The sequence below is a fragment of the Corvus hawaiiensis genome, chromosome 13, assembly GCF_020740725.1.
Source record: "Corvus hawaiiensis isolate bCorHaw1 chromosome 13, bCorHaw1.pri.cur, whole genome shotgun sequence".
Lineage (NCBI taxonomy): Eukaryota > Metazoa > Chordata > Aves > Passeriformes > Corvidae > Corvus > Corvus hawaiiensis.
Window position 1 is genome coordinate 14349504 of NC_063225.1, and position 13872 is coordinate 14363375.

At 39.2% G+C, this 13872-nt stretch overlaps 1 protein-coding gene across 1 annotated transcript in view; it reads right to left on the reverse strand.

The window, feature by feature from the left end:
- Positions 1–13872, reverse strand: part of MYO1E (myosin IE) — a 77872-nt gene that overhangs the window by 13357 nt on the left and 50643 nt on the right. The window contains 8 exon segments of the mRNA XM_048317670.1: positions 767–911; positions 4631–4729; positions 8445–8551; positions 9329–9410; positions 10017–10102; positions 10841–11008; positions 12079–12165; positions 13436–13522. Of these exon segments, the coding sequence (XP_048173627.1) occupies positions 767–911; positions 4631–4729; positions 8445–8551; positions 9329–9410; positions 10017–10102; positions 10841–11008; positions 12079–12165; positions 13436–13522 (861 nt within the window).

The following is a 13872-nucleotide window of genomic DNA, read 5'->3' on the forward strand; positions in this document are numbered from 1 at the left end:
TGGAGAAGCATTCTTTTGTCCTTTAACAAATATCTTCCTATGTGATTGGACACAGCAGTGTCATTGCCTGAGTTACTACCGTTCTACAGAGAAAAATGTTCTTGGAACAGCAAATGGTAGCCATGCAAGTGTTCAGCTTTTGTTCTAGCATGTAACTTCAGATTAAGCACCAAGAAATCAATGCTCAACTGCACGACGTGCTACACAAACTAAGCCCCATTGTTTCTGATGTATCAGGAATACGTGAGGGTGAGGAGAGCACAGATTTTCCTTAACAACTTTCCTGAATAGCAAAGTAAGAAAACTTCTTTCCAACAGATTTTGCATGGTTTAGTAGCTACAGGATAAAACCAGCCTTGTGATGCCTCCTTAATATTCTCTTTGCAATTTCAAGTTGCAGTCATTCTGGAATGTTGATTTACTCCATGCTGTGTAACATATCCCTACCATCCCTGGGGACTATTCTACCTTCATCAGTAGCATTTGTTATGAGAAGAGGACCAATGTTCTTGATACCAAAGCATCTTCATAACCCATTTTTCCTCTTCTTGATGCATTTAATTCTCTTTGTATTAAGTGCCAAAACCCTGCAGTGGCCTTATATAGTGTGCCTTTTACACAGCCTCTATGACAGATGTGCCCAGCCTGTCTTAGATTTTTACACTTCCCCCACCTTAGCAGGTGTCATGCTCAGCTTCTGAGTGGGCAGGACATTCATTTCAGCAAACAGTTGCATATTTAAAGAATTGTGTTCTGGCACACTTACAGACTCTGGAGCTTTGATGAAGACTTTGGACTTCCCAAGCTGGTACTGGTCAGGATCCATGTTGACTGACTGAAGCAGGTGGAGGACTCCTTGTTTCTCTTCTCCTTTCCAGGAGGGCCAGGTTGCTTTGGTCAGAATGGCATACCTTAACCACCAAGGAGAAGAGATTAAAACCTGGGGTCAAACAGCAGCAGCAGAACACCACTGACTCTTGGCCAGCATTACCCTGGCAGAGGTTGGCAATGGCAGCAGGACTCAGAGCTTGGTGTGTGTGAAGATGCACGGTATTAGGATGTTTCCTGTTTAGTGAGACCAAACAACTGAGAAGGACAACAGTGCCCCCAAGTCTCCCATTTCCAGATGCTAAGTTACTACCTGGTAAGCAGCAGTTAATTGCAGAAAGTTCTGCTGGAATCTGCTGAAGTCCAGGGGGAGGTTATTCACCAGCAATGACCTGTGGTCCAGATTTGAGTACCTAAATCCTTGGTATTCTAAACTGATTCCCAAGCACACATCCAATTTCTCACTCAAGCCTTCTCAGTCTGTCTTATTCTTACAAACATCTTTTCTGTTTCTGAGCAAGTGACAGTTTGTGCTCAAACCCACCTGTTCAACAGCTGGGCTGCATTTAGCAAGAAGCCAATTCCTGGCTCTATCCCAGGAAGCCTCTGGCTTGGCCTCTGGTGCAAGAAGGAAGCAACAGTGATGTTGGTGCTACCTTGAGGGCACGCTGGGAACTGACCCCACAAAGGGCCCGGAAGGAGCAGGGAAGTGGCTCTAACAGCATGTCTTTGACAGAAAGAAACACCTCGCCTTCTCTCTCATGGTGTCCTCTGTAAGCATTGAGAATTAAGTGGATGCCAGGGTTGCAGCCCCTTTTAAACTGTCCACTGTTCCAGGCCTCACTTAGGCTCTTGGAACTGCCAGGCTGGAGTTACAAAGATGCCTTGTTCAACTGCCCACCAAAGGAGCACTGCTGGGCTTTAGCTGCCCCAGCATATCTATGGGTAAGCAACTTCTCTGGCAGCAGCTGTTTAGGCTTCTTTGACAAGACTAGAGAACAGCTAAATACGTTGAGACAAATTTCTCCCCAAAATCTTATGTTCTTTACTCTTGACAATTTCCTTTTAATGCCTTAGGCATACTTAAGTTATGTAAACTATATCACACTTATTAGTAAAAGTATTCAACACATGAAAAAAGTGATCAAGTATGAAGGTCAGTTTGTGGTAATTCCCAAGTTGTTAAGATGATTTAGGCAACTCCTAATAAAATGTTCTCAAAAATCACACAAGGAATTGGTGGAAAATACATTAAAGGAATGTTGATTACCCATTATCATAATATCTAAAATGTTATCCAGCCAAGAAGCAGAAACAGTGTCATGCAATTTAACAATGCCACACAAACAGAAATAGCAAACACTTAAAAAGAAATATATCACAAAACCCAAACACCTTTGAATAGAAGGTGCATCGAGAGAAAGTAACTTCTGAATAATTCAGTAGGATTCAAACCACTGATGTTCTCATGTTCAAATCTCTCAGTTAACAAATGCTCAGGTACTCTGCTGTATGGTGTAATGAAGTAGCTCTTACACCACCTTAAATATAGCAGCATATTATACACAATCTATGTTTAGACAGAATGTGTACACTTACATATTTATGTGATGTATCAGTATTATGGGATAAACAGATGCAACGCAGTAAGGAGTTGTAAGTTAAAGTAACTCCCAGCTCATTTATTTACCAGCCTCTTTTGCAGGCTCATCATGTACTGCCAACAGTGCAGCTGTACAGGTAGGTCTAACCAAGTCTGAAGGTAAAGGAGCCGAGGTGAATAAAGGTGTTTGAAACTGCTGCCTTCCACACAAGAGACTGTGACATGACATTTCAGCATGCTACAAATTCTCTCCTACATCTCCCGAGCTGTAAAGGAAGGCACAGGGAAAAACGTGATTCAAGCCCTTTTAATACAAGTAAATCTCTTGGGTACAAAGTAAGAATAGATTTGAAATTCTCCTTTTTCATCAAATTAACTTCATACATTTTACTGGTGTGACAAGTCTACAGGGCAGAAAAAACATTATTCTATGGCATGCACTATTTAAGCATTTCAGTTTGATAACGTGATAACTCCTACTGTTCACTGCTGTTTAGCAATGGCACTTCAGTGTCCTCGTGCATGCTTCCATGAAACCAGCCATGTCACTATCCATGAATCCAGGTTTGTCAAGCTTGTGTAATTTGATCTTGCAGATTATTTCAGCACAAGTACTAAATGTGTTCTTAACATGCTTCTGAAACAATTTCAAATCATGACTGCCCCCAGTTATGTATTACAATAAGTAAGCAGTTAGGTCTGATGGCTAAATAGGGAGTGGGAGCTCAGCTTTCAGATTGGTTATGCTTGGGAACACACAGGCCTTTTCAGTGGCTGTGGCTTTTTGCATGCAAATGTAAATTTTGTACATAAAAGTCTATTCAGCCCAGCAATCTCCAATTGCATGGAGCTGCCAAGGAACGCCCAATGAAAACAAGTGTACAAGCATGCATTTCCTGTCCATCCCATGCCTCAGCCCGCTTTTACTCACACTGACTCAGGGGGTCAGAACAGAGCTTGTTCTGGATGCTAGGAACTGTGAATGGAAAGGGTGCAGGAAGAGTTTTACTCATAACAAAATGTTAAATTTAACAAAGCTAATTAATCTGAAACAAAAGGATGAATTCCCTAAAGAAGAGTTTCAGTTGCCTGTGGATCCAGAAGTATCACGTAACTTTCCTTTGGGCAGAGCTCTCACAGTCTGTGCTCAGGCTACATTTAACACACAGTATAAATCTGTTATTTGTCTAAGCAACAGTCTGTGTTAAGTAACATAGCTTGTAGCATGTTCATGTTTATATGTCTGGGCTTGAAGATCATGAAGAAAAAGGAATTTTAAATTGTTTTATAATGAAAATTAAGTCCATACTTTCAGAGATTTTAGGTCTGACAGTTACTACATTATCAGAATATTCTTGGTATTATCATGAAGTATTACTAATGGCTTTGTTCTGTGCTGTCTGATTAATTATACTCCACTCCTTTCAAAAACTGATTGGGTTTTTATTTTATACTCTCAAATTCAATGCAACGACTTCCAACAAAAGCTGATTTATGACATAAAGCCTTTTTTGGGCACTTATTAGCTGTATGTCTCCAGCTTCTGAAAAACAGAAGCTGAATGTTGTATAAATCTTGAAACTGCTCTTATTTAAGAGGATTTCATTAGCTAGTGGAGGTAGTTAATCATGTTAACAGCTGGTCCTAAGACACTGAGAACAGGACTGACCTTACAGAGCTCTGACTTGCTTTCATTCATTCAGTGAGCAGCTGCAGAGGTTTGAGCTGCACCCATTCCCAGCTGGTGGAACCCTGGTGGAAGGATAACGAGCACTGTACGCTAAGGTTACTCTTTACACTGCAATGGCTGAATGGCAGGCATGGATTTCTTTACGTGTCTTCTGTCTGCCGTGGAGCAGTAACATTTTAGACAAGGGCTTGCAGCTGGACACTCAGATTTCAGCACTGCAGTGGTTCCTTTAACTCTTTGTAACTTTGAGGAAGCCTCTCATAGCACTACAAATACTGAGGCCTTAGGCAAGTTTACAGAAAAAATGAAGTACTTTCAACAACACAAAGCCAGGCTTTAAAGCACTTCAAAATCTCTGTGTAATCTGGATCACTGTGCAAGGCACATGTGGAGAAAAGGGTAGGGGGCAATGAGAAGGTTTCAAAACTTGCAGCCTCTTAGTTCCCTCCTCATCATGTAAACAAATGTGCTGTTGTTTACAGCAATGCTTCTGAACGAGTGTTACCTACCTCTGCAGAAACTTCTTGAAAACCCGTCTGTAGGCGTAGCCAGCTCTTCTTACTCGAATATTTTCTTTCAGACCCAAGTATTCCACTTGATGTTTTACCCTGGGGACAAAAACAATGCAGGGCTTAAAATCCATTTTATTTCAGCATACTTGTGGATTGAGGTATTCTTAAACATATGAATCATGTTTAACTACTGATTGCTAAAATTCATGCACAGGTAAATGAATCTATTTTTGCACATGACACTGCCCACTGCATGGTAGGAAAGACATTCCAGGTAGACTGGAGCACAGAAATATAAGTAACAAGTTTACCTTAGCATTTTTTCCTAGTTTAACTTCCCATCTCCAAAGTAATTTATGTATAAATTTCTTAGGTAATAATAAAACCCATAAAAGGCCAAGTAAATATTACCAATACTGTTACACAGCTGGTATCCAAGGGGCTGGGAAATTGTTTTGTGTTCTCTTACTGTACGTTTTTCCTATGCTTTACATAGCTCAAACAGCAACACAGTAACATTTTCTTTTTCTTGTTGTTATGGAGAAAAGACCAAATCTGATGGCTGGAAAAAGCCCCAGATGCCAAACTTTCACTACACAAAGAATCAGAAAGAAGAAAGCCAGGTCAGCATACTGATGAAAAGCTAGAATTCCTCCTAATTTTACCATGCTGCAAAAGAAGGATTCAAGCATAAGCACAAGACTGGCTGAAGCCAGTAATGGATGACTCATCCATAGCACGTTTTAAATGACAAACAAAAGCTGAGCTGGTACCAGTCCCACAGAAAGTGTTAATGGCTGTGGAGGAACTCTGCTGCACATGGGAACTGAAGCAGCATCATCCCAACACCATCAGAGTTGCCTCACACCAAACACTTCCAATTAGGTTCTAACCAGGGAACAAGTATGTGCCCATGAAATGCAAAGCAGAAAACCAGCAAAACAAAAAAGCTTTTGCACTTTTCCCTCCTTCTAAACCCGTGGCACATTTATGGTTTTATGCTTCTTCTTACATATCCTGCTAGTCTACTACTTAATGCTTGGTAATTTGATTTGAAGAATTTCAGTTACTGACGTCCTTTGCCTTTCCTTAATTTTCTAATCTAAGTCATGTGCTGAAAGAAGCAATGTCAGTTTTTCACTCTGTTGCTGTTCTGTTGGGGCAAAGTATAAAAGCTTTAGCTTTCAGTCTGAAATGTAAGAGTTGTTAAGATTTTAGTCCTGCAAGTTTAACAAACAGTATATAAAAGAGCATCTATTTACATATAATTTTTTAAAAGTGAGCATGTAAGAAGCCATTTAAATTTTTTTTGCTTACTATTTCTCTGATTTTACAAAAGATTTTTCAAATCCTGAAACACTCTCAGTTAATTCTCTAGCTATTTTGAAAAGTCAAATTCGAATATAAAATGTACTGCCCATTGATTTTTTTGTCCAGACTTTTTTTTCAATGACTCATAGTATGAAGGGAAAAATCTTTTGAAATCTCTTGCTACAAATGACAAAATCTCTTCAGTTATTTTTCTTTTTAAAGACCACTTTTGAGAGGTGTTTTACTAAATGATGAGTGATACTGCTCTTTTAGCTTACAATAAAGAATACTACAGATTCTAATCTTGCTGTGTTCAAGGAATAAAGTATATTTTGTACCCACTCCAAGAATTCTGGTACAGTACAAAGTTGGTGGACAAAAATACATTTTCCTGTTTATAGCTTTCTCTCCTGTTCACATCTGGAATAATGCACTGGAGCAACAGTACTACTCCCATTTTCTTACTGTCCTGCCAGTATCACTGTCCAGCACCAGAGAATTTGAGACATTTTTCTGTTTTTTTCCTTTCCTTTCTGAGAAAAGGCACACTGAAAATCTCCCTCCAGGCAGCAACCTCAAGCAGGTCAGGGTCTGGGAATTCAGCTAATGCAGCAGTTTTGAATACAAGTCGCAGTGGCTGTGCCAGGACCTGAACAAAAACACATTTCAAGAACACCCCAATTTCTGGAATAACTAAGGTATTATACAAGGTTTAGATATTACACAAGGCCTATGTTTCACTGCTAAATATTCTGGAGTTATTCAACAGCAGCAGAAAGGTGGAGTTCCTTGAGCATGAAGTAAGACAGGCTTTGTGAAAGAGTTTTTTCCTTTTTCAGTTACATTTTCACGGTCTAGTAACCTGCTACTAATAAGCAAATTGCTACTCCCATCACACTAAGGCAGCCTATGTATGATGCAGCATTATGTTGACCACACAAGAAAACAATGCAAGACAAAAAAATTTAAAAATCAACCAATCAGCAAAATATTACATAAACTCAATTATGTTTTTTATTTCCCTCAAATCTTTTTCACAGTAAAACTGAGAAACAACAATATTAAGCTTAACTTTGAATTGTCACATGCATATAAATTTCTTTTCCCTACACCTGTCACTAAGTGCCACAATGAAGTCCTAGATGGGCAATCACAGATTGAAATGGGAGAATGGTGGGATTTTTAAACAGGGATGAAGGATTACCATTATAAACAGCACTTCCATTTCTGTCTGAGGTTGATAGTATACAATCCTTTGTATTTCACTTGGCAAATAGAGCAGCTACTGATAACACAACATCCTCATTACAGGAAAACAAGAAAAAATCTTGCCTGTTTTTGCTCCTAAAGGTCCTGAAAGCTGTCCTTTTCTCAGGACTAGGATTGTATTTATTTCACTGGTTTCCTAGCAACACCTTCCACAATAACAGGCCTGTTTCCCAATATGCAAATGATAGATTTTAAAAGCCCCTCAATTTTTAACTAAGTTTTATAAATACTTTTCCCAGGACCACTTAGTTTCCTCTTTTGGTCCCCAGTGTCAGTGGAAAATTAAGTGCTGCACAGTAGGATTTTCAGGGTGGAAAAGCTAAAGAGGGTCTGCATTTACTGCCAAACCCTCACTGAGACTTTGAAGTGCAATCCCAATGGCTTCTGTAATTGCTCTCCATCTGCATATGACTGTGCTGATCTGCTAGAAAGGCAGGAAGGGAATTCTGCTGGGGTTGTCCAAGAATGCTTTTTATCAGACTTTGCAAGTTGTTTCATCGTGATAAAAATAACCACTTGCTTTATCAGCAATTTTACCTGGTATATAGTAATAAATGCTACCTACATTAGGCCGCCACATAGTTTACACACCCTACTGAGCATGTACCCCAGTGCAAAAAGAGCAGCACCTTTTCCAGAGAAGAGGAAGATGCTATAAGCACCATGTAGTTAAAGATGCCTTAAAACAGATGTGATAAGCCAAACTGATCATTTAGACATCTATTTAATGTCTATATAATCACCTGATGTGACAGTCCAGTCAATTCTTTTTAAGGAGTTGGCCAATTAAACTCAAGAAGTAAAACAGGAACCTTCTCCATCGTTGGTGGAGTTTTTGGCAAGTTTGATACATAAAAACAGATACCTTACTGGTTTTTTAGCTTCTTAATAGAAGTTGTTTTCAAAGCATAAAGTTAGAAGTGATCACAATACATTTGGTGTGCAAATTCTACATGGAAAACTGCGTATGTACTGGTTGTGTTACTCATGCAAATGTTGATTATCATAACTGGCAGAAGGAAAGCCAAGAGCTGCATACACTAAGTGCTGATTTAGACCAAGTGACCACCACTTATCTTCAAAGTTTAGGAGACGTCATGCCAGGTTTCATTTCTGATGGTTTAAGAGAATGTAGTTCTCTTTGTAGGCTGTACAATTACAAATTACGACTTTTTGTGGCTTCTTTTGACCATTAGCACTGTTTCTCCTCACACGCTCTGCTTATCCATACCTGCTCTCCTCCCAGTCTCGAGACTTCTTTGTTTCATTGGGTTTGATGCAGCGGATGTAGTGGGGTGTACACTTCATCAGAGTGCCAACAAGGTCATTGGCTTGTTTCTGTAAAACAAAGGAAAACCATTGCATCTGAGCTGAACAGCGTAAATCCTGAGGGAATTCTACAGTTATCAACCTTCTGCTGATGATTCCATTGGCTAGATCCAGTTGCGTTTGGTCTTTCTCCAACAATCAACGTGCCTTGGGATAATATGCACCTCATTAAAAACTTATCAGTAAATAGAAGGTGCCAGCTACATAATACATTTGAGCTTCTATATGAAAATATGGAGCGAATGCATCAAGTGAACCTGTCAGGGTGAAATGTGAGAAAAGAGGTTGGTAAAATACTGATTTGCAAAATCATGTGTAATCTAAGTGTGTATTCTGCTATCGGTCTCCAAACAGACCCTGGCCTTGTGGCACCTGCTGCCTTAGGCAAGGCACTCTGTGGTCAGTAGAGAGACTTCTGTTGACTGGGTGGGTGTTGGATCAGGCATTTCTGCACTGTAGAGAGACCAGTTACTTGCAGTTAACTAGGACATCAAGAGGCTGAGTGAGGTGGCTCATTCATTATGCACATGAAAGTACTATCAATTGCTGGTTTGGAAAATTCACTGCTATAGGATGCAGCTGAATACAACATTTAATGAACACTGATGCTGGGCAGAACAATTCTAACAATGCTGAAACAATGCATCGCTCTGCCATGAAGATACTCCTACTATCTTTTAAAAAGTCTAGACAGCAAAAAAAAGTAAATACTTTTATTTATTTAGCTATTCATACACAAACACACAACCACATATACACACACCAACACCGCAAAATGAGACATACTTTGATTTTGCTGCCTGCAGTAGTAGGACGGCCCTTCTTGTCCACTTGAAGATTTTCAGGAAACAGAGCCTTTATAAAAGGCCTAGGAAAAAATTCATAAAATAGGGTTGGCACAGAAAGACAATTCAATGCAGGCATGTCAAGGAATATGCTGTAGAAGTTGATAGTTGAGCAGAATATAAATAGCCATTTCTATTAATCTTGAGTTATATCAAATCTATTTTAAGATTAGTACTTTCCATGAGCCTCATTCCTCACAGAGACCCCTTGCTATTCTAGTGAGCATTGAAAGACATGACACCAGACTTCTAGAAGACTTGAAGAAATGCACTTAAAATATCTTCTAAAATATGCATCAATTAATTAAAATACATCAGAAAAAAATGTTACTTTGTTTGTCAAAACAGTGCCTTTTCTGAGAAGATGCCAGAGCACTGATGGCCTTGCTTGAGGCCAAAACAAAGGCTGCCATTACAGTATTTGATTCTGACACTGCAGTGCCTCCCTTAGTCCAATTTGTAGAAAATGAAGGTCAGGATAATTAAGTGATGCTGCTCTACTGCAGCCATGGGTTATTTGCACTGTTACACAAAGGAGGTCACCAGGTGCAAAGCAGAGAAGTCGGGCCCTCTGCATCCCTCCGAACCACCACGGCATTCCTAGCTTGAAGCAAGTTTTGCTTACGTACAAATCACTGCTCTGCATGAGTTCAATCAAGTCCATGAAAAGAACATCCCGATTTCTCTCGCAGAATCCATCCATATCATAAGATACCTGGGCCAAGGTGGAAATTGATTGTTTGTGGTAAGTTGAGAACCCAATAATTAAAGAAAATTTAAATTCTGTCTTCATCAGTTGCTGTTCTGTACTTTTTGGTTAGTCTGGTAAAACTTAGATACTACAATGAGCACTAAATCCTGGCATGTATTATTAAACTTCTTCACAGCAAACAAAGGAGTGTCATCCTTATGTATAAATTCAGTTTAAATTCAAATTTTAAAAAGTATGGAATTAGTGAATGGAATATGACAAGTGAATTTAATACCAAATTTTACTAAGAAAAATTTTTGCATAGTAAGGATTTACTGTTATTAACTGCAGAAGACCATGAATACTGAGAAATAAACCCAAACAAGATAGAACTGTACATTATATTCCCAGTTTTATTGGTGTATCATCACCTAAACAATTTTTATATCTGAATTCTTTAAATTTACTGCTACTGTAATAAACAAATGAGATCACAATTAATAAAAGTCATGGGGCACTCATTCATTACACTTAATTTGTGGCTCTGAGAGCAGCAAGGCCCAGACTCGTCTCTCCAGCAAGGGCCATTTGTTATGGCATTTTTGTCCTAAGCTCCCTGCACTAAGGGACACTGTCTCCTGAGATAATCTGGCTGTGTAAAACTAAGCCAGCCCTCTGGCAGGGCTTCCCCCTTCCTCTCATTACTATTCTCTTTCTTCATAAATACATTACAGAGAATTCAGTGAAGACTTCCCATGTTACCTTTCCAGCATAATGATGGATGATAAACCCCTGGTTCCAGCTGTTGAAATGTTCATGAGTCCCAATCTGCATCTGGAGTTTCTGAAGCAGTGTCTGGTCAGCTCCTTCTCCCACTGCGTGCATTGTGGCACACACATCATCTAAAATGCTCATAATCCCTGGGGGATTCTAACATGTTGGGGAACAAGAACAGCAGCACAAGTGAGGAAGAAAAGAATTATGATGCCAGTTTTTTCCCCCCAAACAGAAAATCGTCTTTGCTACAAAAACGCTAGAGCACAGTCAGGAAGGATTTCCCTCCAATCAACTGAGATTAACTTTTACAGCAATATGCAAATAGTTTAAGGAGAGATGACATTTCATGGGATGATAGTGACAGTGGGGGAAACCGTGATTACTGCTGGAAAAAAAAAAACAAAAACATTAACAAAACCACCAAAATACTCAACATTTGTTTAAAGTTTCTTTCCTCATTACCAAAAAGTAAACCCATGTCTGAGGAAAGTATTTAAATGCACATGCTGCAGTTTGACGAACTTAGAGCTAAATATCTGAGATTGGGAGGGAAATCTTATTCTCTTCCTAGTTATCCTCATATAGACAGGAAATGGGCAAAATGTGATGTGCATTTAAGCACAAGTCACTACCATCTTTGAACTACTGTTCTGGCCTACATGAAGAACTATCTGAAAAACACCCTACTTCTGACCTAAAGGACAACTCGACGTTGTTGTCACCCCAAAACAGAACATAAAGACTTGAAAATGCAGAACAGTCTGTGGAGCAAAACCACAAAATTTTTTTTATCGACAATACCGTCTCTTCACTTGTTTCTGCTTAATTTGCAACAGCACCTCAAAGGAAAGGTGGTGCTGCTGTAGCTTCCCCAAACTGAATTACATCTCCAGGGACACAAAGAACATTATCAGATGTACAGTATGTCAGTAAGGTCATCATAAATTTAGGCAGATACAATTTTTTTTCCATTATTGTTTTCTTCAGTCACATGGCAATCATGCTATGGTATAGCTCTCTTTTTGGATGGTATCTCACATGACATATCTTAGAGCTCCTATAAGACATCTTATGTAAGATCTATATATAGACTTAGTATGACTCAGTAACTGAACAACAGTATTTGCATTTTCCTATGAACCTTCTTTACAGAAAAAGCAGTTGCCCAAATATTTAAGAGAAAAAAATCTTGTTTCCTCCACCTGTTTGTTCTAAACACTTACCACTTTGTTCTCTATAAGGTCGCATACTATTTTGTTGTTAAAGTATTCTATTGGTGTCCATCTAATTCCTTCTTGCACATATTCCTCCTGTTAAGTAAAAAGATGCAAACATTTCTTGCACTGTAGATGTAGCACTAGATTTACAACACGCTCCACAGACACAAACTCTGCACTACTCATGTTCAGGAAGACTTGCCAAATGTATGACTGGGTGGAGGTGGGAGAAATGACCCTACTGATAGTTAAATCCAGCTCTCTGCTGCCTAAAAGATGAATTGGAATCCTACTCTGTCTCCCCACACATTCCTTTGTCATTCACAGCCCTTCCGTGGCTACTGACAACAGCAGGAAGATTTCAACAGTGTATTTATTGTCAAAGCGCTTTACAAATAGTAACAAAATCACTTTTACAGTATCTTGACAGTGCACCTAAGCATCCATACCCTGATCTATTTTAAAAATTAAGATTGTAACATGCACATTGAGGATCAGATCCCCAAGATAACACATATGGAAATGCACATGAAATGAAGGCACAGCTTTTTATTTCTGTATGCAATTATTGTATCCATAAAGACACCTAGAGAATGACTGGGGAAAAATCCATATTAAAATTTTATTAAATTGACCCAGTCAGTTGCACATATAAGGGCTCAGTAGACACTTTGCAGGTCACTTGTGCACTCAGTGCCATGACTGGTTACTTTCCCACAAAGGCAATTGTGTCTGGGAATTCCTGAAAACACTGTCCCAAAGCTGGTGCCAGCCCTGAGCTCACGCTGCACACAGGGCTCCTGTCTCAGCTGCATCCTGTCTGCCCTCCCATGCAGAAATAAAAAGAAGTGAGATTTGGCAGTAAGACTGTGAGCAGAGAACTGCAAATACTTTCACAAGTATTTTTGCATTTCTCTGGTTGATTTCATTTTTACATATACACACATACACATATATAAATATATATATTTAAAAAACAAAAAAGGTGTGGTGGAAATTAAGGAAAGTATCCCCAGTGAAATGTGTGTCATGCTCAAGGGAAGCCCAGGGATGGAGCCAGGCTGCAGCTTTCCATCCCTGCCCATGAGTCAGACTCTGCAGCAAGCCTGGGCACAGTCATAGGACTGCATTAGCACACCGTGGGGTGGACTGGCTTCTGCACCACTCCATCAGAGAACAAATGCCTGCAGCTGATGTCATTTATAGTTTTAGGGTCAGCCAACAACAAAGGTTGTTTTTTTTCACTCTGTCTTACTTAACAAAGTAGATTTTACTGTTAACAGATGATGAAACCTCAATTTTTCCACCAGCTGAAAAAGGAACAGCTCATTTGTGAGCTCCAAAGTAATAAATGTCTGGTTACCTGCTCTGCCTTCAGTGTCAGTTCAATAAAAATCTGCTGCAGCTTTTCATTTACAAAGTTGATGCAGAACTGTTCAAAACCATTTTTCTGTAAAAAAAGGAAACAATTTAAAAATTAGTCTCCTGCCTTACATACAATAATTTTTAGTTCTTATGCTGGCAATAAGCTTCAAAGAAACACTGTCAGTGATAGATGAGTTGCTGACTTTATAGACATTTTGTGGAATGTCAGATCTTTCTTTTAAGATCAATGATTTTGTTTGAAGTTTCTTCAATACCTCATGTTTATTAAGTGAGACATTACCAGTCAGATCACAATGTCCAGGAAGCTGGGCTGGGATTTTTTTGCTTTTATTCTGGCTACAGGATCTGTGATTTTTCTTCTGGTTTAATTTTTTTCTAAATTACAAAAAAACTCTCCTAGGTCAGATCTGCTCA